Source organism: Lontra canadensis, unplaced genomic scaffold (genome assembly GCF_010015895.1).
Source record: "Lontra canadensis isolate GAN:19392208 unplaced genomic scaffold, GSC_riverotter_1.0 scaffold48, whole genome shotgun sequence".
In the NCBI taxonomy this organism is placed as follows: domain Eukaryota; kingdom Metazoa; phylum Chordata; class Mammalia; order Carnivora; family Mustelidae; genus Lontra; species Lontra canadensis.
The window spans coordinates 5,775,574-5,802,703 of record NW_022631042.1 but is presented as its reverse complement, the minus strand read 5'-3'; the positions used below and the strand labels follow the sequence as shown (position 1 = coordinate 5,802,703).

The window sequence follows — 27,130 nt, the reverse complement described above, 5'->3', positions numbered from 1 at the left end:
AAGACCTAGATGATAAGGAGAGAATGTTTGAAAAAAAAGTAAAAACTTAAACATTGAGTTTATTAGTCAACAAATGGGGAGAAGGGGAATATCTTAGGAAGAAGCACACTTGCCCGTGGATTTAGATTGAAGAATGGTAAAAGACTGAGCTAGAGGGGTGAAAAGGTACCGAGGCAGAGAGGACATTTAAATATCATGGCAGTTGGACTCGATTCTGTAATAGTAAAGAACCAGAGAAACATTTGAAGCCCTATATGAAGTTGTTTTGCAATTTAAAACAAGCACCATCATCTTGTCATTTGGATGGAAAATAGACTGGAAGTGGTGAGAACAGATGCAGTGTAGACAGTTTAAGGAGCTGTCCCAGAAATCTTTGCAAGAGAGAGACTTGAATTCAACACAGAATAATGATGATGGAAAACGCAGGCAATTAAAGAAATACTTAGCATGTAGAATCACTAGAACTTGTGAGTAATTTGAGTTGGGTATCAGATGAGCGGGGGGAAAAGGCTAAACCTAAAGTTGGCATTGAACAACTGAGAGACATCATAGGAAGAGGGATAGATTCCATGAGTTTAAATTTAATTAAACTCATTAAATCATGAGTTCAATTTTGAAAGTGTTGAAGTTTATTTCTATATGTCTCAGGAAGCAGTTAATATATACATCTAGAGATCAGAAGATTGATCATTCCTACAAAAGAATGAAGTCATAAAAGTACTTAAGATTCCCAATAATCTGTAGAGTAGTAAAATATGGTCTAGATACATATTTTTAGTAACACTAATATTTATGGGATGGTAAGAGGAGTTGGAGAAGAAACTAGATAGGAAGAAAATCGGGAAAGTATTGTATTCCAAAGGCAAAGAGAATAGAAGCTTTCCCGGAGGAACTGGTAAAAAAACAAAAAACAAAAAAAACCCCACCGCATTGATTTATCCATAATTCACAAATAATAAATTTCTACGTTGCATCAAGCACAATTGTAGAAAACCCCTATAAGGGCTCTGCTCTCAGGGAACTTACAGAAAGGTGGGAAAGTACATGTAAATTTAAAAATTACAGGGGTGCCTGGGTGGCTCAATGGCTTAAGCCTCTGCCTTTGGCTTAGGTCATGATTCCAGGGTCCTGGGATGGAGCCCTGCATCAGGCTCTCTGCTCAGCGGGGAGAATGCTCCCTGCTCCCCCTGCCTGCCTCTCTGCCTACTTGTGATCTCTGTCAAATAAATAAATAAAATCTTTAAATTAAATAATTATAAACATTTCATTGTAAATTTCAATTAAGTCAAAAAGAGTAAAATTACCATAAAAAACTATAAAAATATAAACCAGTTGATCTTGTGTGAGTTTTGGGAACCCCTGTCTGAAGAGGTGAACTCTGATTGAAGATTTAAGGAAGAAGTAGGTGCTGACAAGGCATGAAGTGGGAGGGAACCCTGCAAACATTATGCACTGACTATGTGAAGGGACTTGGCCATGTACCCTGAGCTCTAGGAGTTAACCTGAAACTTTAAGCATGAGAATGATCTCCGCTTCGAGGAGTTTTTAAAAAAATAGTTTATTACTTTTAGGCAACCAGCCATGCAGAGAGGATGGTCTTATATTGACAGGGTTGTTGGGGTTTAGTACATTTCCATTTTAGGCTGAGAGGTAATTAATTATGGGAAATATGAACTTGATAATTTATTAAATATTTATTCTATTACATGTAATGTGTGTGAGGTACTATAGGGAAGAAAGAGTTTATTATGACTTGAGGGACAACTTATATATTCACCCATTTTTAAGTGCACAATTCAAAAATTTAGTCATTTTATGAAGTTGTCACATTTTCTTTAAAGAAACTTTTATACCTCAATTGATGTGTTTTTCCTCCCTTGGATGGCAAAAGGACTCTACCAGACTTAACAATGAAATCTTGCTCTGTGAAGCCTTTACTAGGGCCAGTTAGATGCTTGATTCTTCTACCCAGCAATAAAAAGCATTTCTAAGCCCTCAACTTAAGACTGAAAAGTAAAGGAGATGGCAAATTTTAAACATTTAGTCTCACATTTTAAGTGTTAATTAAAAAATAAAAATCCATTTGTCTTCCCATTTCTATTTTCTTTAAATAACTGAATTCAAACAAGAAAGAAAAGAATAGCCACTTTGTAAAATTAGGAACTGTTCAAGTTTCCACAGGGAGATAGTTCATTCTAGAACTGCTACATGAGTTCAAGTTCTCAAGCACAGTGCAGAGTTCCCTAGAGTTACCATGTTACTTGTTCCAGAGACAAGATCCAGTTCAGTTCAGGAGAACTTTTTACCAGAGATTCATAATGAAACACCTGATGAGTAATTTGCTGTTGGAATCTCTGAGTTTAACGGAGCCTTCGAAGCATGGTGGTCTAGAATACAAGTGCCCAGATGCTTACATTACTGTTTCAGAGCAAAACAGTACTTGTTTTTATACTTGGAAAAGGAATAGACATCTGTGTTTGTTTTGGGGTAAGGTATACTATAGACATGTAGAGAGAGTTCGTCACATGAACTGAGAAGAGTCGGAGGCTCAACTGACTGAGTCACCCAGGTGCTCTGCATTATATGTATATTTTTCCTAATAAAATTCTCTGCTTTTTGTTTCAAAAGGAGGGGATGATAATGGTCCACCACTGCAGCTCTCATTGGGAGCACAAAATATATATGTGAATAAACATGTGAAGTGGTTATTTCTTGAATGTCATAGAAACCAACTAAAGATCTGTAGACTCACTATGATGAATTAACTTGACTGAAACTACAAGGGAAATAAAATTGTTTCTTTTACTGGAAAACTATCTCACATAATCTGCGCTTTTGCAGGCATAGCTCAGAGAGATTGCAGGGTTGGTTACTGACCAGCACAATAAAGTGAATATCATAATAAAGGGAGTCCAGTGAACTTTTTGGTTTCCCAGTGCATATGTCTTAGGTTTACACTATTCTGCAGTTTATTGAACATGCAATAGCATTATGTCTAGAAACAATGTATAAACCTTAATTAAAAAATACTTTATTGCTTAAAAATGCTAGCCATCATCTGCACTTTCAGCAAGTTGTGGTCTTTTCATTGATGTTTGTTGATGGCTGCTGACTGATCAGGGTGGTGTTTGCTGAAGGTTGGAGTGGCTGTGGTAATTTCTTAAAATAAGACAACAATAAATTTTTTCTCATCTGTTGATTCTTCCTTTCACAAATAATTTCTCTGTAGCATGCAGTACTGTTTGATAGCATTTGACCCAGGTAGAACTTCTTTCAAATTTGGGTTCAATCCTCTCAAACCCTGCTGCTGCTTTATCAACTAAGTTCCTGGAATATTCTAACTCCTTTGTGGTCATTTCAACAATCTTCACAGCATCTTCACCAGGATTAATTTTCATCTCAAGAAACCATTTTCTTTGCTCGTACAGAAGAAGCAACTCTTCATTCATTCAAGACTTCTCATGGATTACAGCCATTCAGTCCCATCTCTAGGCTCCACCTCTAATTCTAGTTCTTGTGCTGTTTCTACCCCATCTGTAGTTACTTTCTCCACTGAATTCTTGAACCCCTCAAACTCCTCCATGAGAATTGCAATTAACTTTTCCAAACTCCTATTCAGGTTGATATTTGACCTCTTTCCATGAATCACAAATGTTCTTTATGGTGTCTAAAATGGTGAAACCTTTCCAGAAGGTTTTCAGTTGATTATGTTGAAATCCATCAGAGGAATCACTGTCTTTGGCAGCTATAGCCTTACAAAATATATCTCTTCAACAATAAGGCCTGGAAATAGAAGTTACTCTTTGATCCATGGACTATAGAAAAGCTGTTGTGTTAGCAGGCATGAAAACATTAATCTTGCTGTACTTCTCCATCAGAGCTCTTAGATGACCAGATGCATTGTCAATGAGCAATGTTATTTTTGTGAAAGGAACTTCTTTTTTCTCTCTGAGCAGTGGTTCTCAACAGTGGGCTTCAAATAGAGTAAGCCGCATTGTAGACAGATGTGCTGTCTGTCATCTAGGCTTTGTTGTTCCACTGATAGAGCACAAGCAGAGAAGATTTAGCATAATTCTTAAGCGCTCTAAGATTTTCAGAATGGTCCATGATCACTGGCTTCAAATTAAAGCCATCAGTAGCTTCAGCATCTGATAAGATAATCAACCAGGCATTGACCTCTCCCCTCTAGCTAGGAAAATCCTAGATGGCATCTCCTCCAAAATAAAGCTGTTTTCTCTACATCAAAAATCTGTTGTTTAGTTTAACCACTTTCCCGAATTAGGTCTTCTGGTAAACTTGGTGTAGCTTCTAGAATGTACCTGGTGCTTTGGTTTGTACTTTTATGTTGTGGAGATAGCTTCTTTCTCTAAATCTTAATAAAGAACCTCTGCTATCTTCAAATTTTCATTGTGCAGCTTCCTTCCCTCCTTCAGCCCACATAAAATTAAAGAGAGTCAGGGTCTTGCTCTGGATTAGGCTTTGGTTTAAGAGAATATTGTGGCTGGTTTGACCTCCTATCCAGACCTCTACAATTTTCTCCACAGGAGCAATAAGGTTGTTTCACTTTCTTGTCATTCATGTGTTCACTGGAATAGTACTTCTGATTTCCTTCAAGAACTTATCTTTTGCTTTCACAACTTGGCTAACCATTTGGTGCAAAAGGCCCAGCTTTCCTCCTATCTCCACTTTGGACATGCCTTCCTCACTAAGCTTACTCATTTCTAGCTTTTGACTTAAAGTGAGAGGTGTATGACTCTTTAACTTGAACATTTAGAGGTTGTCGTGAGGTGGGAAACAAAGGCAGAAGAAAAATTATTAAATTTCCTTACAACTTAACAGCCCATTGACAAGTCCTTGAAACAAGCAGAGTGACATTCCCCTAGGGACTCCACTGCCGCTGCCTCGATGTTAACACTGTGCTAAGGGCAAAAGGCAATCTCATCCCAACCCTCCAGGCTCCTGTAAGTCTCCTTTAACATATAAAAATTCCTTTGAAAACTTTCTTTATCTCTACTGCCCAAGATGCATGTTGGCAATCATCCCCCAAGCATATGACTCTCCGATACATATCTGAAGGGTCTCATGACTAAAGTTTTATTTGATGGTAATAAATGATCTTTTCCTAACAATAGCTAGCCCCATCAAGGTCCTGGAATCCTTGTGTCCAAAATTCCTTCAAGACTTACGGTATCCCTAACCCCCTCCCAACTTGAAAGTATATCATCAGCCACTCCTCATGACCCCAGGGAATATTTTCTGCCCTTAGGTCCTGTCCCCATACTTAAAAAAAAAACACTTTTTTTTTTTTTTTTTGCACCAAAGACATCTCATCTTGGCTGTGGGCTTCCAACCCTAACATCTTTCCTGTATCTGTGGTAGGTGGATACCTTGCCTAAGATCAGTATTACGGTGTCTCAGACAATAGGGAGGTCCAAGGAGAAAGAGAGAGATGGGGGAATGGCTGATGGGCAGAGTCCTTACAACATATCATTTATTGGTTCAGCTTGCTGTGTCGTATGGTTCCAATTCGTGGCACCCAAAATGATTACAATAGTAACATCAAAGATTACAGATCACAGATCATCACAATAAATATAATAATGAGAAAGTTTGAAATGTTGTCAGAATTACCAAAATGTAACAGAGACACAAAGGGAGCAAACACTGTCAGAAATGTGGCCTTGACAGGCTTGCTCGAGACAGGGTCAAAGCTTGAGACGCCTACTAACTATAAGCAAAATACACTGCAAAGCACAGTAAAGCAAAGTGCAATAAAACAAGATACACCTTCATATACAAACACTTCTACAACAGTATTTTTTAAGTGGAATAAAACATTCAGATCTTCCTTAGAGAGGATAAATAATCTTCGCATACAATACCTTTGCCTTTTGCATTCCACATGTGGGGCTTTTTATGCCAAACCTTCTTCCACTAACTCTAAGCATAATCATCTATTGTTTTCTCCATTGTAAGGCTTTTAATATGTTAAAGTAGAAAAAGGCACCACTTTTTTGATATCATAATAGCATGTCTTACTTGGCCATTTTTCTTTTTCAAAAAAGAAACCACCACAATCTACACTGAAAAATATTTTCAATCACATGTATGTGCTATCTTCTGTTCCAATCTGATGAATTTAGAAAACATGAATGTCTTTCAAATAATCCCTTGGCTTCTGTGTCTCATATATTATTTGCTTTCTGACAGGTGTTAGAATTAGAGGGCCATTACTGCCCATCTGAAGTAAATAAGGGCCTTTTTATTTCTTTCTTTCGATGACTCCACTTCTTAATGAGAGTGACAAATGTGGTTTAAAGTAAAAATTGTGCCATTACTAATGAAAAATGTGCTGGCAGCCACAGAACTGGGAATTGCAAAATGTCACAGAGCACTTATTTTCCTGTCGATTTGGTGGAGTGGTGGTTAAGGAAAAAGTTGTAAACAACATAATAACGGGATGGTTAATATTTTAGCAGAGTGGAATTTTACTTTGATTTACTGAAAAGAAACACATCGATCAGCAGCCATTTAATTACTATTCATGAAACATAGTTGTTAAACATCAAATTATTTTTCTCCCATATTTCACTGTAAATTAATGAAGATTTTAGAAACAATGTAGATGAATGGAAAAACACACTGTACAAAATGAATGATAACTAAGATTTAAATAAGAACTTGGAAATGGCAAAAAAAAAAATAGAGCATGACTAAATATCTGTATTAACACTGAACAAATTTGGAGCTGTTTCAATAGCTTTGTTATTCACAGATTTGACTAAAGCAGCGCTGACTGTGATCGGAAGATTATCGTATGCTTCTGAGCTGGAAGCACAAAATGAGCTATATTCTTAATAGGATTTTATTATCTGTCTCATTAAAGCTATTGATAATCTAAATTTATTATGTTTGCAACATTTGGGTAGAAAAACACGATGTTAGTGTGCCCCCGTGTGGCTATAGAATGGTCAGTCAGAATGTCAGAAAAGGCCCACAAAGAAAGGAGGCCATAACTGGTTAGATTATCCATTGAATACTTGCCGAATCCAGGCAGAGGGTAGTGGCTCCTGTTTTTAAAGTTACTCTGAGAGGGTTCACAATTGCTTCTATAGTTCCTATGAATATTTTACTTTTAGTAGTTACTCCTGCTAACCAGCAAATCTATCTCTGATTCTGAAGTTAGGTGGCATAGGAAAAATACGTTATCTCCACACAGAAGATTTCTTTTCTCTCATGTTTTTATTTTTATTTTTTTAAAGAGATTTTCTTTACTTTCTTTGACAGGGAGAGACACAGTACGACAGGGAACACAAGCAAGGGGAGTGGGAGAGGGAGAAGCAGGCTTCCTGATGAGCAGGAAACTGGGCTTGATCCCAGAAAAGGGAAGTCGCAGTATAATAACACTTGATTTGACAAAGATTAAGACTGCTTTGAGATAAATCAAAGCAAGAAGACTAACTGTATGGTTAGAAGGTTGAATTTTCCATTGAAACAGGTGTTCGAATTCTAAAGTTTAATATTGCTGGTCTCAGCACAGGTTTCTTCTGGCTCAAGCATGGTTTTCCAAACTTTCCATTTCATAACTTTCTTTAGTTCAAAATACTATGCATCTAGGCCAACCACTTTTGATTAAAAATTTAAAAAGTGAAATCAGAAATAAACTCAATTTTAAGGAGGCAGATCATTAAAGAAATAAAGCAAACATCTGTTTTCTCTACTAAAAATTTCTTTTTAATCAAAATGAATTGTTTACCATAACAACTGATGGTGAAGAATTTTTAAAATTCCAATCATTCCATTGGAAGGAATAGGTTTTGTTTCCTTCTGTTTTTCTCTAATCCAAAGTGACCTCTAATTTTTTTTAAAGATTTTATTTATTTATTTGATGGAGAGATTGAGAGAGAGAACAAGCAGGCAGAGCAGAAGGCAGAGGGAGGGGGGCAGGGAAGCAGGCCCCCCGCTGAGCAGGGAGCCCTCGACGCTGGTCTTGATCCCAGCCCAGGATCAAGACCAGAGACAAAGGCAGCAGCCCAACCAACTAAGCCACCCAGGTGCCCCAAGTGACCTCTAGTTTTAATTTGATCATTTAACATAGTTTAATTTCCCAGAGAACAGTATTTTATAAATATTGATACTTGTCAATTTTCTGCACATATTGAAATGAGTTATGTATTTTTAAAAGACAAATTGAACCATTTCTGACCCCACTATTTACACCAAAAAGAGAAACCTTAAGGGTAGGGCAAAGTCAAAATCCAAATAATAATAATAATACTTCACAAACTCTTTTACTTCTTTATGGAAAATTCTCTTCACACTGTTAGAGAAAAGCAGGTTAAAGTAGAATGGGAAAAAATGAAAAGGCAAAGCAAAAGATGAAATGATAGTGTTTGTGATCTTAATTTAGTATCTCTTAGCATTGAATATCTCCTACCAAAATGTTGGGGTTTTGTCATATAGATTATTGGTTCTTAGCCAGAATTTTATTGAATTCTTGAACTCAATGTTTTCCCTTTTTTGGTCCTTGCTATCTTAGGCTCCTTGATGATTTATATTCTGCAAAGAAATTTCCAATTAATTTTTCTTACTATGACATTTTTATTGGATTGTATTTGTTGATAACTCCTTTGTGTTTTTGAAAGCCAGAAAAGCCAGAAGCCCTAAAGCCAGAAAAACCCTAAAGCCAGAAAAGCCAGAAAAGCTCAGTCAAGGCTATTTATTGAATAGTGATCATTCCTAAGTGTTTAGAAAGGAAATGTTACAGAAACAGAAAGAAGTGACCCTGAGACAGAACTACCAAAATCCATCTGAGCTACAGATTGGCAAATTGTTTAATTTCTGTTTTCCTAATTTAGCTGGTAAAACACCAATTAGCTCTCTTTTCAGGGTAGTTATAAATCTCATGTGCTGACCTACTATTCTGATCTATGTATCCCCTTCTACCAGGATAGAGAGTGAACAATATTGAGACCTGTTTGAAAAGGATAAATTGTTAAGTGGTACATATATTTTAAAAAAGAAAGTTCATCTTTTCTGTTTGCAAATGACATGATTTGGTTTGTAAGACACCAAATTAACTTTTAAAAAGTAGGCTTGATTATTAGCATGCAGTCAGACATTTAGAATGGACCATATAGTACTAACATAGAAGCTCAATGTTTCTTTCCTACAAAATCTCCTAATTACTCTTAACTTCCTACTTCTTATTCACAAAACCAAAACATACTAAATGCCAAGAAACTGAGTTATTTTTCTCTCTTGCAGTCTAAAGTTGTTGTCCTTCAACCATCAGTTGTAGTAATGTTCCATGTCACTCTGGAGCAAGATGTGGGACTGTTGTTTGCACACAGTCCCATTTTCCACTAGGCTGGTATAAAAAGGTAGATTGTTAAGATCTCCAATTCTAAGGGTAAATTCAGCATGAATGACTTTTTCTCTCAGAAAAATGTAGCAGATAAAATTGCATGTGTTTCTTTTGCATATGGAATTTCCCATCAACAAGTACATGTCTAGTGAATATTTCATTAGCAACTTATTCATTAGGAGGAATTGACCAATAATGAGTAGTCTTTATAGTACAGGCACAGTTACATATCAGTGAAAATAAATGCCTCTCAAAATGTGGCCAATGAAATAATACAGAATACCTTGCATTTGTCATTGTTCTATGATTAGAAATGGATCGCAGCACAGAAATTTTCTACCAAGCAAACTCACTGTCATTGATATGTACTGCTACAGCATTACCAAAATGTACATTTTCAGATCCGAGGACATGAAAATCAGTGTCCCAGAGAAACTGAAACCTACCCAGATATAGCTGAGAATATGTAATTTTTTTGTATGAAGTTTTTGCTTTAGAACACTAATCTGTTAAAACTAAACACATCACACGGCACCTTTCCTTTTGTATCTTGAAAAGTGTACATGAGCAAGAGTGGAAGAAAAAACAGATTGATTAGAAAAGCCCACAGTCTTTTAGATTCTCTTTGATTATTATATCTGTAACTGCATCAAACACGAACTTGACATTTTGGGTATCTGTAGCACAGGTCATGTGGGAATAAATTTCCTTATCTTCTTTCTTTAAATTCAGGTCTAGAAACTGGTTTTTGATGTAGTTCCCTGCATCTTCAAATGTATTTGGTCCTTATTAAAAAAGAAAAGAAAGAAATGTTAATTGCATTTTAAAAGCAATAAAATTAGAAATGTCATTAAGTTTTAGGATTTTACTTTGTGTGCTGCTGTTTGATATACTCAGTGTTAAAAAAATCAAGAAAGCAATGGTCAGTTATCCAGGATTTATGCGATATTAAATTTGTGCTGGGGACTATGCTTGTCTCACCGAGTGGGGGCTTTACTTGATTAAAATACAATAAAAATACTAACATATATCCATAAACGAGCGATGAAGTCTATATATATAACTAAGACCGTGCATGTATCTGTGTACATGGGGGTGTGTGAGTTTTCATATGAACTAAAAGAATAGAAATTATAGATGAGTGGACTGTGGAATGAGGTGGTGTTTGAGCTGGATCTTGAGGGGTAGCTAGAAGAGAGAAGGAAGTAGTTTGACTGCCAAAAAGTGGGAGTGAGAATGGCCTGTGTCATTAGGCTTGAGGGTAAGGTTCAGGATCAAATGTGCACCTTGGAGAGATGAGTTGGATGGAAAGGACAGATTTTTGCAGAAGAATTATAGCAAATCAAGTAGAATGGATGGTATAGGTCAGATTATGGACTATGTTGCTGACCGAACAAAGGAGTTGAGATGACGTATATAGAACTAGAGAGAGCTGCTCCTGACTGATGCTTTAGTAGAGCTAGATGGAGAGTTGATGGGGAAAGGGTGGGAGAGGGGGACAGTTGGGAATGGTTAGCCTTGTAGCAAGACTCACAATGGATCAACTGAGAAAGGAAGAAATAAAATACAAGTGCTAAGAAACACAAGGCAACTAAAAATGACCTGTGTTGATGGTTTTACAACAGAATATACTTTGAGGGAACCTAACATAGGACAGGGCAGCAGCATGAAGATTTTCCATGGTAGTAAGATTATTGTTCTACACTTCATTGTAACTAGGAGAAAAATTCCGTGAGGGACCATCTTTAAAACCATGTAGAGTGGCTAAAATCCAAAACATTAACAGAACACCAAATACTGCCAAAGATGTGGAGCCACAGGAACTCCAAATGGTACAGCCACTTTGGAAGGCAGTTGGGCAGTTTCTTACAAAGCTAAACAGAGTCTTACTGTACACTCTAGCACATGTGCTTCTAGATATCTACACAAAAACATACAGGCACATAGAATCTTGAACATGAATGTTTATAGCAGCTTTATTCATAATTGTCAAAAATTAGAAGTAACTAAGATATCTTTCTATAGATGAAAGATGAAAAAAAAACTGGTTTATGGAATGAAATACTATTCAATAGTAAATGGAAATGGACTATCAACCCATGAAAAGACATGGAGGAAATTTAAATACATATAGCATTTTATAATGAAAAGAGTCTGTCAGAAAATGCCATATATTGTACGATTACAGTCTATGACATTCTGGAAAGAGTACAACTATAGATGGAGTAAAATGATCAGAGGTTGCCACAATTTGGAGGGGAGGGGTAAAGCACTGATTTATAGTGGAACACACTTGATTTTTACAGCAGTGAGGCTATGTTACTATAATGATGGGGACATGACATGAATTTGCAAAACACACAGAACTGCATGACACAGAGTGCCCCTAATAAACTATGGACTTTAGTTATAATGTATCAATAACTGTTATTCAATTGTAACAAATACACCACCTCAATGCAAAATGTTAATGATAAAAGAAATGGGAAGCTGACTAGAGAGGGAGTAGAACTCTCATTTTCCATTCATTTGTCCTAAAAACCAAAAACTGCTCTAAGAAATAAAGCCCATTATTTAAAAGAAAACATTTAGAGCTTTACTGAGTCTATATGTAGTTTGTATTATTCAAAATGGAATCATGATTATATTTAATCACATGATAAATGTGTTAACACATAATTAATATTTACAAAGCTAGAAGAAAGATAGAAGCACTAGTTCTACATTAGCATAAATAGCTACTATGACAGACTGCCATGCTTCTATTAACATCTGGGCTACCCATAAAGCAAAGTAGTAGAATTAGCTTCTATTTGTGTTTTAAAATTTATTTTTATTTTTTTTAGAAGATTTTATTTATTTAAGAGAGTGAGAATGCACATGAGTGGGGGGGAGGGACAGTGGGAGAGGGAGAAGTAGGCTCCCCACTGAGCTGGGAGCTGACATGAGGCTCCATTCCAGGACCCAGAGATCATAACCTGAGCCAAAGGCAGACACTTAACCAAATGAGCCACCCAGGCAGCCTATTTGTCATTTAAATCATAAGTATTTCCATCTTACACACAATTTCATTAACAGAGATGTAACTATATATATATAAAAAAAAAATCTCTGAAGGAAAAAAAAAAAAACTACTGACAGAACCTGATATTTATACTCATTAACAGGATTAGCACTAAAATTCTAGGTCCTAGGAAAACTAGAAAATGAAAACTGGAAAGAGAAAATGTCACTATTCTCAATAATCATTGAGACAGTCCCTCAGGAAACTTAATTCAGACTTTGAAAAACAACTGCATTTTGAAGTTTCATTAGGAAGTACATAAAAAAATGCCAGTTTGGTGGGGGCATCTGGGTGGCACAGTCAGCTGGGTGTCTGACTCTTGGTTTCAGCTCAGGTCATGATCTCAGAGTCTTGAGATGAGGCCTCGCGTCAGGCTCCCCACTCAGTGCAGAGTCCGCTTAAGACTCCGCCTCTCCCACTGTTCTCTCTCTCTCTCTCTCGAGTAAAATAAATTTTTTTTAAAAATGCCAATTTGGAATATATTATTTATAATGTTTAAGTTAATATAGTTTGCAGCGTTTAATACATAGAGTAGCAGCACTGGTCCACCTAATCTCCCATTTATTCCTTAGAGCTTTGCTTTAATGCCAACAGTTTTGAGAGGGTTTCCTATTTCACTGTAAGATTTCTTCCAGTTTGAATCATGCACATGACTCAAGCAATTATCGTAAGCCTCAACTTGATAAATGTTACCTGTCAAGATGAAGATAGGAAAATATAGGTATATATAAGAATTTATATGGAATTAAAGTATCTTACCAGTGTATTCTGGAAAGCAGATACTAAGATGCACTTTGGTTACTTTTTCTTGAAAGAGATCTTTTTTATTGAGAAACAGGACAATGGAGGTGGTTGCAAAGTACTTGTGATTACAGATACTGTTGAACAGGTGAAGGCTTTCATGCATTCTGTTCTGTTAGGTATAAAGGTGAGAATGTGTAGCATTATTATTTGCAAAATATTAACATTGGGCATTATAAACAAGACTCGAGAAGTAACATCTATGTTTGGAAGATCTTCCCCTAGTTGGGGAATATGGTAGTAATGTTGAGAAGCACATATGCTTGGGGTTTGTTTGTTTGTTTGTTTGTTTGTTTTACCCTGGCTTTATTTTCCTTTGAGACTCACCACTTCCCCGTCTTCCACTAGGACCATGTCGTAGGCACTGAGAGCAGCACAAAATATAATACATGTAACGCCTTCAAAGCAGTGAATCCATTTCTTTCTCTCAGATCTCTGTCCTCCTACATCAAACATTCTTTAAAAAAAATGAAAACAGGATAACAAGTCTTAGAAATACCCACCAAAAGTTACATTAATGTTAACTTTTAGAACTATAAATGAACACTCTTAAATCTTCAAAAGATAATCTTTTTATTTTTATTGATTATAAAATATTTTATTTGGCCAATTTACAGCTCAAGGACTACAGAAAAAGAGTTCATCTTTTTTTTTTTTCTTTTCTTTTTTTTCTTTTTTGGTATTCATGCAAGCTAGAGAAAATCACATACTGACTTTGAGGGACTGGGCAATTTTTAGCAATTGATAGTTTTAGTAAGAAATTTACTAGATTCAAGAGATTTTTGGCCAAAGTCTATGCATAGTGTGGAAGTGTTGTGTCACTATGTTGTACACCTAAAACTAATAGAAAACTGCATATTAACTGTACCAGAACTAAAATTTTTTAAAAAGTCTATGCATAGTCTTAAATGAACAGAACCTACAAAAGGATTGGAAGCTAACATAGCTCTGATACTTTGATTCTTGCTTCTTCTCTTAGTTCTTCCTATATTCATTCATTCATTCATTCATTCATTCAATTACGTTTTCTGTGTAGGGCACTGTGTTAGGCCTACCAACAGAAAGATGAAAAGATATGGTCACTACCTTCAAAGAGCCCGCTGTCTTGGAGAGAGAAATCCAATATGTTATAGGATTATATGATAAATAATCTTTTATCTTAAAAGATTATATTTATTTGAGAGAGAGAGAGAAAGTGAGTAGAGGGGCAGAGGGAGAGGGAATCTCAAGCAGACTCCTTGCGGAACATAAAGCCCAACAGGGGTTTGATCCCATGACCCTGAGTTCGTGACCCCAGCTGAAATCATCTGTCGCACACTTCACTGACTGACCCACCCAGATATTTGGTACTATATAATAAATAGAGTAATCCACAAGGTAAAATGTGAGCTCAGAGGAAAACCTAAGTCAGCCTGAGTCATCTTAGAACTTACTCAGAAGAGGTGTTTGAAAATGTGTTAGTATTTTAATAAAAGTGTTAGTATTTTGGTTAAAGTCACCCTCGTGGACCTAGGAACTCAGTAAAGAAACTAGGAGTTATTCTTAACACCTTCCTTTCCCTTACCCTCCACATAATACCCATGCAAAATGCAGTTCCCAATTCATGCACTTCTCTCTAAGGCCCCTTCTCTTGTACAAGCCACCGACATTTCTCAGCACAACCACGGCCAGAGTTCTGTGACTTTCCTCCGTCTTGTCAGCCATCAAACCACACACAGGCTGGTCTAATGACCCTTGAGGCTCTGGCAATTTTGGTTCCTGCTTATTTTTCCCACCTTAGTTCATACTACTCTCCTCTTTAATATAATCTGATCGTAAGGCTACTCTTCAAGCTCTTAATCCTAACTTTTTGTAGCTTCAGAACTTTGGCACAACCTGTCTCCTTCCCAGGTGACATGACTCCTTTCTTCATGACATGACCCTGCCTCATTCTCACTTCGCAGGTCTTACAGTCAGCATCTGTCACAGTGTCCACAAGGAAGGTGCCTTGAACCTCTATGTGAATTGTGTCTCTCCCCACCTCCATTTACTTTCTCTCACATCACTTTCTTTCCAAGAAAGGATTGTTTTATAGGATAGTGTTAATAGGACGGGGTGGTGGGGAGCGGGGAGTTGTTATCAAGTGCATGTGCCAGTCATCAAGAAATGAAGAACATGGCATGTCTGGGGTAAGCACATAATGTATATTTTCGGGAATGTGAAAACTTAAGTAAAACCATTGCGATAAATGGCCTAATTATTCATTTATTCAAAGAATATTTATTGATCATGCCAAGCATTAGAGATTCAACCTCAAGAAGCTTCTAGTCTACGTGGTGGCAGTGTTGGTGGTGGGGCTTGTTGTGTGGTGTTTGTGAACAGACTTAGGATAGAGACATGCTAGGAGTATAGGGATGGGTCATAATTTGAACTAAACTAACTGGAAACTGCTAATTAAAAGCTTAAGGAGTTGAGGGACTGAGCTAAGTGAATGTCTAGGAAAATGTTTCAGGGAGAGACAGCAGAAGAAACAGCAAGAGCAAAGGATTTGAGCAGGCGGGAGCAAACCTGGCACGTTAGCCCTGAAATAGGTTAACTAGGTCTTTTGTATTACACGAGAAGATGACATTTATATAGCCATCAGTGAGGGAATTATGAGGGATTTGGGGGCAGAGAATTAACATTGTTTGTTTGCTTGTTGTTATGTTAGGTCACTTTGATCTGAGTCCAGAAGATAGATTTGATAAGAGACTAGAGGCAGAAAAAGAAATTATGGAGCTTTCATAATAGTTTAACCACAGCATGTTAATTACTGAGAAATATCCAAGCTGTACAGAGATTTCAAAGGCATTAACTGTACCTGGGATAATAAATTCCTATTAGTTGACTTGGTGAAGATAATCAAAAGTAGAATACATCGTAGAGTCCATTCTACTACTTTACACTTGATGTGTGAACCAGGTAGAGAACAGACATATAGAACTGAATTCCTCAAATTTGTATGTGTATACACACACACACCCACACCCACACAAATGCATCCCGATGCAAAATTAAAAAAGGAGATGCTAACAATACTCAAGATAATGTTGAAGAGTTCAGTAGTTAGGTACTTTGGAAATTTAAATCCAGTATCAACAAACACTATTATAGTACTGCTAATGCCAAATCCTTTGCAGTTTCAGACTTGTAATATAAATGGAGGAAGAGGACAGAATTTTGAATTTAAGGTTATATTATGTGTAATTTTGAATTTAAGGTTATAGTATGTGTAAACCATTTAATTTTTGAAAATGAGTTTAGACTCTTATGGAACAAAGATAATTAATATGCAGTCAGACCTTTAAATTTTAGTCAAATATTTTGTTGATCTATAAAAGTAATCTTAGTATTTTAGTATTTTTAGTATTTTTTTCAGATTTTGAAAAATCATTTTATCTATAGCTTGGTTGAAATTATAAAATGTAGTCCAAATGGAAATAGTTTAGATTATGACTTTTATTAACTCCATGAGTTCCCACCAATTGTAATGTCTTAATCTTAATTTAACACACCCAGTGAGAGTTTATTTGCCAAGCATGTGAGTAAGCTACAACAATCAACTCAAATTTTAAACTATAAACTCATAAGGCAAGTACAATTATTATTTCTATTTTTCATAAAGCCACTTGCCCAAGGTATATTAATTCAAGTAACAATTGTGGAGGCTGTTATGTACCAAGCGGCATGATAGGTTCTGTGGGTATGATCATGAAGCTTTGTTATGAGCTCATCAAGTGCAACTTCATTTACTTGGACCAGAGGTCCTCAGTTAATACCTAGTGGCCACAGTTAGCTTGAAAACTCTTAAACTCTCACCAGTGGGCTGGAATTACCTTTACTGTAGTCTGTCCTTCTAGTTCAGACAGTAGTTCTATGTGCTGTCAAACTGGGCAAAAATGTAAAACTCCCCTTCCCAGGTATTTTGTTCCATGATTTTAATGGTGATAGTATAGACTGTCAGAATTCTAGGTGTTGTGTATATTCCCCATTTGGTCATAGACAGATTTGTTGGCAAAGGAATGTGATACTGTGATCAGACAAAGATATATTGACTTGTGGATTTTGGTGTGTTGGAGATTGAATATGCATCCTTGGGTTTAAACTCCTGGTAAGCTTTTCAAACTAAAACCACCCATTGTGTCTCTACCCACTGGATTTGAACATGTAAGTATCTCCTTAATTCTTGTTTCCTCTTTCGTCCTAGTCCTCTCTTCAAGGTCTGCTTCCATCGTGGGCATCCCACAATGGAGAACTAACTAATCACAAATGAGGACAAAAGTTGCTGGATGAATAAAATGAGTGATTAGAGAACTCAAAATTCAATTTCCACAGTAGAAATGCTATTGTTATAGGAACCAAACTCCAGGACATCTTGGTTAAATTTTCTCCACCAGATAGCTCGGACTTGGGCTTGTCTAACTAGCGTTTCTTTTTGAGTCTCTTTTCCTTTGCTCTTATGGCCAACTAAGTAAGCTATCTCCATCCATCTGATGATTTCTCTTTTTAATTACTTTTATTTTTTCAATTAGATTATATTCAAAATGTATAAATCTGAAGATGTTCTATTTGTAGAATATTCCTTGCTCATATTCTTGGCACAGTGACCAAATATTTTATCTCAAAGAAGATAACCTTATTGTGCTCATGCCAATAGTTTTAAATCAGAAAAAAAAAATAATTGCAGGGAGTCCCTTGCAACGAAAACAGTAATAATTATCCAGATATGGGTATTACCAATTTATGAACTCTGAGGGGAATTTAAACTCACCAGGAAAAGGGAAAAACAGAAACTTCATGTGGTTTCCATGTTTTTCTTTTCTACAATGTAATCTCAAATGGCTCTCCCAAGAAAGAGAATGTTTGGAAAATCTTTGAGATGAAATTCAGAGCAAGCCTAGCCATCTCGCTGGCTCTCTCCTGGCTTTTTCTGATCATTCAGCTTCTTCACAGCCTACTGTTGACATTAACATCCTTGCGTAAGGGTATCTATTCTCCTCTTCAGGTAAATATATACATTTAGTGAGGGGCATAATGCATAATATGACCCTTAGCCCACTGTTCTTTTAATTTGTCATGCAGCCTTCAGTAAACATGTTTCAATCGGCATAGCTTTCTCCTGAGGAAGGGAAGACAAAGATTTGTTCTCTGAGGTTTTTGTCATATTGATAAAATGGCTTTTCAAAGTCTTAGATAGCGTGTTAGTTACCTTCTCATTTTATGACTCACTTAATAAACGGTGATGTGTATCTACGTGCATGTGCTCGGGTTGAAGTTAGAGACAAAGGCCCATGGAGCATAGAACATTGCTCTAATGCCATCTGCCATAACAGAATTGAAATGTCCATTAGCAAATCAGACCAACAGCTGGATTCTGCTCTTATACTCAGTCTACTGGATGTTATGTTAGCTCTAAGAAGTTACGTGTTGTTTTGCTGCTATGGTAGTAATTTCTTTTCACACATCCCTCTTCACTTTGACCTCTTCCTCTAAATTTTAATTTTGGGTTTATTCTAGAGGTATAAAGCATTAAAACCTAGAAACATTTTAGAGATTTCCAAAGTAGAAGTCTTTTCTAACATATTTCATTGAATTGGTGTTCTCTGATCTAAAAAATATATGTAAGAATATGTATGAATATACATGAATATGAATACATGTATATTCCATCATGACCAATTTGTGAAAAACAAATGGAGAAATCGGAGAAAAACATGCTTTTTCGCTAACTGACATTTGGATTGGTCAGATCTACAGAGACAATTAATGAAGTAAACATATGCGTGATACAGATTGAATACCCTTGATTCCCTGAATAGTGAAAGTAACCAGAGCATTAATGATATTGAATGAAATGTGCAATTCTCATTTGGGTCATTTGGGTGAAGAAGTTTTATTTTATTTATTTGTTTGCTTATATATATTTCCTTATTAAGTCTGATAGTTCAGTTAGACTTGTTTAAAAAAAAAGCTTTTAAATGCCCAAGTTGTACCATACAGCCAAAAATCCACAGGCAAGGCTTTCAAATGACAGCAGAACATTGATTATTTGTTAAACTATCCATGGCATTAATAGAGAGCAAGGTATCAGGGTTTTATGGCTTTATAGTCAGCATTTGAGTTGTGTAGTCTATTTTAAACAATTGGGAAAGTTGTTGAGTTTTATGGTTTTATGTCAAACAGTCTAGCAGCTGGGTAGACAATCAGACTTACTCCTAAGCTGACTTATACCCCCACAATAAAGGAAACCAATGCACATGATCAATTTAAAATTCAAGAAAATTATAATTTATGTTATATCATAGATCCACTCGAACATTGTTGGAAATAGTTATGTTGAACTTACAAAACCTAAAGCTTCACATTATAATAGTTGCTGACTTCTCTTCTTTGACTTCCTCATAGCTTTATGTCTTTATAATTCTCTTGTTTAATTGTGGAACAATTAGGAAGTGACTTTTCTATAACTGTTTGATAAAGCCTTATAAATCTTTAAGTTCTTTGTCCTAAGGAATTATTTTATAACAAATAAAAGAGCTCACACTTGTATTTTCCATTTACTAGTACTTTAACATGTATAAAGATAATTTCTTTTATGTTTGGCAGTTGGAGTTCTGGTTTGATAAGAACACTAAGGTAATTTCCATTAAATTAGGTGATATAGGAAGATGATGTAGCATATTGGCAGAGAGAATTTTTCATTTTGATGTTCCTATTTAAAATTCTAGAGTTCTCTAATATGCAAATTAAATCTTTAGTTTTAAATAATCATAGGATGATGTATGCTATGTGAATACAAATCAATGCTAATGCAATATATTTTAATATCTTAGGCACTTACTGAAATGAAGTTGGAAGGTATCCTATTTTTGTACTTTCTATTTTGAAATACTACCAAATTTTATACTACAAAATCCTGTGCATTTATAGATAATCCTATTCAGCCCTTAAAAAAAAAAAGTGATTTAACTGTGGGAATTTATTAAGGGATTAATATATCTCAGTTACTTAAAAATGTAAGTAAGTGGTTTTAAATAGTTCCTTAAGAAAGTAGAGTTGCCTTTTTTATATTTTGTAGTAAAATTTAAATATTTTATAAATTCCATTGTCTAAATACTTGTGTTTAGAGAAAATCCTTGCATTTGAGTAATTAATATTCTCCATTCCTTAGAGAAGATGCCTTTTAAATAATAAATCCTCTTGAGCAGGAGGAAAAACAATACCTATTAAAACAAAAGAGCTAAAAACCTATCTTTTTTTTTTTTTAAGATTTTATTCATTTATATGAGAGAGAGAGCACAAGTGGAATATGGGGCAAAGGGAGGGGCAGGGTCCCCATTGAGCAGGGAGCCTGATTGTGGGGCTAGATTCCGAGATCCAGGATCATGACCTGAGCCAAAAGCAGATGCTTAACCAACTGAGCCACCCAGGTGTCCCAAGAGTTAAAAACCTGTCTTAAGAATGGCAAAGAGGTCACAGTTGGGTATCATAGAAATTGTTATGACAAAAGAAGTCCTAACGACTTTACAATCCAGTTCCCAAACACCTTCCATTTCAGCCTTGATGCTGTCATAGAGAATTAGAAGACCTTTCCTACTCCTTTGTAAGGGCCAGTGAGATATGAAAGTAGCATAGGCAATCCCCTGCCTGTAGGACTCAGTGCCTCACAAACCACAGAAGGACAGAAAAATGATGATGGACCAATGGGGGTTTAGAGGTATAATCTGATGAGACCTATTATGAGGTTACATATATTTAAAATAAGGTTTTATTTTTTTAAAAAACTAATACAAATGCTGTTACACTCAGAATATAATTTTTTTAAATTTTATTATTATTATTTGGTACTGAGAGAAATAGATGCTCCAGAAAATGAACGTGACTTTCTGAGGTTTGGGATGCTCACTGGCAATCATCATGTCCCCTGGTTTCAGAAGCACAGATATGCGAAGGTACCAGAGCCTGCCAACTCCTAGATAGCTCCCCAACAGGCTGTTTTATTCCCTGTTCCCTCTTCTCTCTGAAGGGAATTATGAAGGACCAAAAACATTGGAAGGAGCACTTATTCTATGGAAGAAAGAATGCTTTCTGCCAGTTTACCTCGTGGCCCACAGAGATACTCAGTGTAAGAAGTGTGGTCTTGGAAGTTAGAAAGATGTGTTCTAACCACATTTCTAGTGCCTCTATGTATGATCTTGGGGAAATCTTTCACCTCATTTGAGCCTCCATTTTGGGGTTCTTTGTCCAAGATAAGAGCAGCAATGCTCGGTTCAACGTGTTTCAAGGAATGTGTACAAATAGGGTCCATACAGTGATTGGACTAGCACGTTTATTCATCTAGCAAAAATTAACTATAAGCCTACTCTGTGCTAGCCATCATGATAATCACAGGAGATGGTACCGTAGAGACATGGCTCCTACCCTCCAGGAGCTTGTAGCATTTAAGACAGAAATAGAAACAAACAAAGAAATCAATTTCATACATTAGTAAGGGTTTTGTTTTTGTTTTTGTTTTTTGTTTTTGGAACAAAATAGCATGATATTTCAATCTTGTAAAGGCATTGGTTCACGTTGGTATGGCAAGTGAGAGCTCTTTGCATTTCTTCCCAGTACTACATTTAGTGACTTCTCATTGCTAGGTTGCAGTTAGCCATTGTTACAGTATTTTTATACCAAGGGGATCTTCAGGGACCGCATGTCAGGCCTTCCTTCTCCCCCTGTCCCAGAGAGCCTACTGATAGGCTTACCAGGACACTATTTGGTATAGTAGTGACAAGTATACACAGGGATGGTAGACAGAATGATCAAGTTTCCATGAGGAGATGGTATCTCATTTTGGAACTTAATGATAAGAAGGAGCCAGTCTTCGTAGAGATCCAGGATCAGAGAGAGCATTTTAGGCAAAAAGAACAGCAAGTGCAATGGCCCTAAGGTTTAGAACGTTCAAGGTAGAGATATATACGGCAGATAGTTTATAATAGTGACTATTTCTGAGAAGATACCAAATTGGTGTTGCATAGGCTGACTGGAGTTGTCAACTTCTAGGTATTCAGTACATAATATTAATTTTCATAAGTGGTCCATGATCCCGTCTAAACTCCAGAAAATTCTATTAGTTTGTGTAATGCTTTGACAGGTTTAGGAGGGGCAGAGGATCTAAGCAATTGGACTTGGATTCCCATAGGAAAACTTCAGAAACTGGATCAAAAACCAGGAGTGTGGAGAAGGTCGTTGCCAAAGAGGAATTGCACCATGGCCATGACAGGACCCAAGACAAACTGCTTGCATTTGCCAAGAGTAGATGTTGATCCAGATCTTAGCAGTCCCTTTATCCTGGTTTGATCTTTGACTCATCTGTCAGAAAATTAACTATTTGTGGACTTGAAATTCAGGTGTGAATTTTGAACAGCTTTCTGTGATATTAACTTGAAAATACCCTGGCTATCTATGTAACATCTAGTCTAAGCAGATATTCTGATTCGGCAATGTTAATAATAAAAAAAATATTTTTTAAAGCTTTTATCCCACTGAAGTAAGTTTGCTTCACAAATGGATGCAGATAATCCATATCATTTTTGTTTCATTTTTCTACTTTAAAAAAAATATTCTCTGTTTGCATACATGAATGAGTTTATTGCATTTTTAATTATTTTTTTCATTTTATTAAGTGGTACATCTGGAACCTGGTTTTAATGTTTAACAGTCCATCTTATCCACAATCCACAGGGAGAGGTACTTAAGTGTCATGACATTTTATAACATTACACTTTGGATTTCCATTTCTTGGTATAGTAAATGAGTGGTTTTGCACTTCTAGAAAGGTCTTGGTAATGTGACAGCAATAAAATTAGTGGACTCCTTTTCATACCCAAACCATACTTATAAAATAGGTCTTGTTACTTCAGTAAATAGCATCACATTCAAATAGTTCTCTCAGTTATTTGCATTTTTTAAATTAAGGATATGAATAAGAACATTTCAGGCAAATGGGAGATTGGAGGGCAAAGGACATTGTATCTGTGGCACCTGTTACTTAAATTTTATTAAAATATAATTTCTTTCTTTCCTTCTCTCTCTCTCTCTCTCATTTTCAAAGTAGGATATCAGTTTCAAGAGGAAAATGAAATCGAGCTCCCACCTAGTCAAGACAAGGCATTTTTCTTTGAGGAGGATATAGGGCTTAGGATGAGGTATAGGGTGTAAGGCCATAGGAAAGCAGTAAGAGAAAGTGGTACTGAGAGTGAACAAAGCTTGGGAAGAATGCCCAAGCATTCAAGCCCAAGCTCAGAAAGAGGTTAGACCTTTCTCTGTGAAGAAATATCGACTGCTTTTGTAGATGGTTAGAAAAGACATAGTGCATACCTGAAATGCAAATCTTTAAAGGAGAATTGAGTTTCAATGATTCCAGTTGTTTTCACTCTAGAATGTAGCACATCTTGCTCATTCGGGACATATCCAGGAGCTGTGATTCTGTCAACGTCATTAAGATAGCTAATAAAACAACAAAAATAGCATATATTTTTTTAAATTTATGTTTGAAGAGACCAGGATTCGGTACCAATGAATTTTTACTTCAGGGTCCATTAAAAGTATGAAGCTCCAGGCTGGTGCTTTTAAAATTGTGCTCATCAGAGCTTGGTGGCCGGATGCGGCAGGGCTAAGAGTGGCGCATAGCTGACCCATGGAGGTCTCTATAATTATAAAGTCTGCTAGACCAGTGCTGCCTTAGCCTGTGTTTTATGAGGTCTATGTAACAGAACTGGCGGTGTATGGATATATTTCAGAGAAAAGTTCTATTTTCAGGTTTTGATCATCCTCCCGCAAAATGCTATCTTGTCACACTAGGCACGAGACTATCTTAAAAATGCTGTAGTTTGAATTTAGGTGCTTTGAATTTTAAGACAGTAATTGGTTGCAATAATGTTGTTCTCCACAGATTGTCTAGCTTAGGACTCTGGACCATTTGTTTTAAGTGCCATGATTGTATGCAGTTAGTGCAATTAAAAAAAAACAAAAAAACAGAACAAAACAAAAACACCTTTGACTTTCCTGCCGGTTCACAGTGGAACTAACTCATGACATTGGTGACCCATCCAAGCGACAGAAGGCTGAACTTAGACATTGCATTCACTCCTACCACTCTTCTTCCACCTGTGTGTCAGTGGCCTTACTCTTTCCTGGAGGACATATTTAAAAATCCTACCATTCCCAAGCCCAATACTGCCCTTTTTTGGGCCACCGAATCTAGGGGTGCTGAAAAGGAGGAACAGGGCTGAGTAAACCCTGTGCTCTCTTAGAGTCTGTTAGATGAGAGGGGAGGAATTGCTCTTTGGCTCTGTTTTGAAACCAGATCATGTCTTTAAAAGCATTTAATTTCTTTCAAAACAGTTGACAACCACTATTCTAGACTTCCAATACCAGGGCTTTAGTAGCTTAGCAATATGGCTATTTCTGTGAATATGCTAAATAGAGACAAAGTCTGGTAAGGTTTTTATGACAAAACTGGCCATTATATTAAACGAAGTTTACATTTGCAGCTTAACAGGAAGGTCATGATGGGCAAACATCCATCCAGACAGAATTCAAGGGGTAGAATCTAGCTAAATATCACTTATTATTCAGAAGTTGAATTTTTCAGGGGCTCGATTGAAGAGTTGGTATGCATTAGCACCTCACACAATGCCTTAAACAGCACAACGATGTTATCATTAAAAAAAATAAATAAATTCAACAGCAATGTAGATAATTTATTCTCTGAGGATCTTTCTGCTTTTGAGCAGAAACAAACCGACTGAATGCCCCAAAGGGGTTTTGGCCAGATGACAAAGAGGCAATCACAGTTCAGAAACATATGTATGTGTGATGTGAAAATTTCTCACCATGCTTTATTCCAAAAAAGCTGAATTTTTCTTAAAAGCAAGAGACAAATCAAGATACAGATATATCAGAAGAAAATATTGGAAGATTTTTCCAGTTTATCTCTTTTCTATTTTGTGAAGCCCCGTCCTTTGTGAATTACGTATTGACTAAGTCTACACGTAAGGTAAAGTCTCCTGTTAGTCGGTTCATGAAGGAACAACAACATCAAAAGCAAACATGTCAACATAGCAGTTAAATTCATTTTATTGATAGCTAAATGAATACTTTGGTAAAGACACATTTAATGTACTTTCATTTGCATGTACAAATGATTTCAAGCAAAGCAGAAGCATTAGCAGAGTGACAAATTTGCATTTAAGAGAACCGCTTTTAATAAATAAAAGATTTGAGTGCTCAGGCCTGTGGACTAGAACTGAAACCAGAAGACCAACATACATATGGCTCAAATCACCTTAAAAAAAAAAAAAAATCTTGTTCTAATCATGTAAAAACAGTATTTTTTTTTCTTGTAAAATCTTTGCTAAATCTAATGCTGATAGAATTTAAATAGCACACTAGATGGCCTTAATCAGTAAACCATGAAGCATTAATAAGAATCTTTCCCCTGTTTGTCACTGTCCTGCCCTCTTCCTTTCAGTTTTCTAGTACTGATAGGGGCAGGTTGGTGGGGTGTTGTCAAGGACATCGCATTCCCTGCTCTGATTAGGACTCACCTCCTTGTGAGCTTAAATTTGAAGGGACTAAAGGTTCTTTGTTTGTTTTAAATACTTATTTAATTGAGAGAGAGAAAAAAAGAGAGAGCAAGAGAGCAGTGCAGGCACAAACGTGAGTGGGGGTAGGGGTAAGGTGGGGGATGGGCAACGGCGGGGTGGGAGCGGGGCGGGGAGAGGCAGAGGGAGAGAGAGTCTTAAGCAGTCCCCTGGTGAGCACAGAGACTGACTGACCTGGGCTGGTCTCCCAACCCTCTTGACCTGACTCTGAGATCCAGACCTGAGTCAAGACAGAGAATCAGAAGCTCAACCGACTGTACCACTCAGGAGCCCTGAAGGAACTCTAGGTTTGAAAAAATAATCTCCTATTTTGACTGAAAACAGTAAAAATGGAAATGGGGGGAAAGGGAAAGAGAGGGAGAAGGGAAAGAGAAAGGGGGGGAGGGAGAGAGGGAAGGAGGCCATTGCCCTGTACAGTACATGCAAAATAGACATGGGTTTGGTACCTATCTGATAATATATTTAGTTCTAAAATGTAAATCTAAGGCAGTATTGGGGAAAAAAAATGTTAATTTTTGGAAGAAAGCAATGGCCATTCAATTATTTTTCTTTGTGTTTTACATAATCTTTTAAGGACTTCTAAGGGCAGAAAATGTTAATATTTAAATTTGGAGGTTTTTTAATGAAAATTTTCTTAGACGCGGAGGTGGGAGTACTCCAAGGTGGGGGGTGGATCAGATTTCTTGTTCTACTGCTCTGTACATCAGTCAGGGTATTTAAAACCATTATAATATGGGCAACATTCACAAAATTGGTACAAATGTGTAATTGCGTTTAACTTGAACAGATAATTGCTTTTAATACGAATCTATAATGTGATAGTTCCACGGTAAATTATGTATTTTGTATGTCAGAAAAACTGAAACTAAAGGTTAGAAATACTAGAATATACTAGAAAAGGTGATTTCATCTGCCCATTTTAATAATAAAATGCATAAATTTTTTGCAGTTAAAGAGCAAAGTGTTGGGTAAGCATAATGATAATATATAATTGCAAACACATGTCTTAGACTATCTGAATGAAAAAATAATGCTTAATTGCTAATGAATATCCAAAACTAACTTTATTAAGTACAGCTATTGAAGAGGTTCAGGACATCACCCTCTCCCTGCCCCGTTGAACCCCAGAAGGTACCCTTTGGCATGCGGATTATTTTGAGCTGAAGGAACCTGAGACCTGCAAGCCTAAGAGAACTTTTGCCCCTCCCTCAACTACATGGAAGAATCTAA

At 36.5% G+C, this 27,130-nt stretch overlaps 1 protein-coding gene across 1 annotated transcript in view; it reads right to left on the bottom strand.

The window, feature by feature from the left end:
• Positions 1–9,888: 9,888 nt before the first annotated feature.
• The window catches only part of GNAT3 (G protein subunit alpha transducin 3), a 54,207-nt gene continuing 36,965 nt past the window's right edge, over positions 9,889–27,130 (bottom strand). Inside the window, exons 5-8 of the mRNA XM_032873257.1 lie at positions 23,613–23,741; positions 13,560–13,689; positions 13,191–13,344; positions 9,889–10,152 (exon numbers count right to left, since the gene is read on the bottom strand). Coding sequence (XP_032729148.1) covers positions 9,962–10,152; positions 13,191–13,344; positions 13,560–13,689; positions 23,613–23,741 — 604 coding nt within the window. The 3' untranslated portion in view covers positions 9,889–9,961. The remainder of the gene's footprint in view (positions 10,153–13,190; positions 13,345–13,559; positions 13,690–23,612; positions 23,742–27,130) is intronic.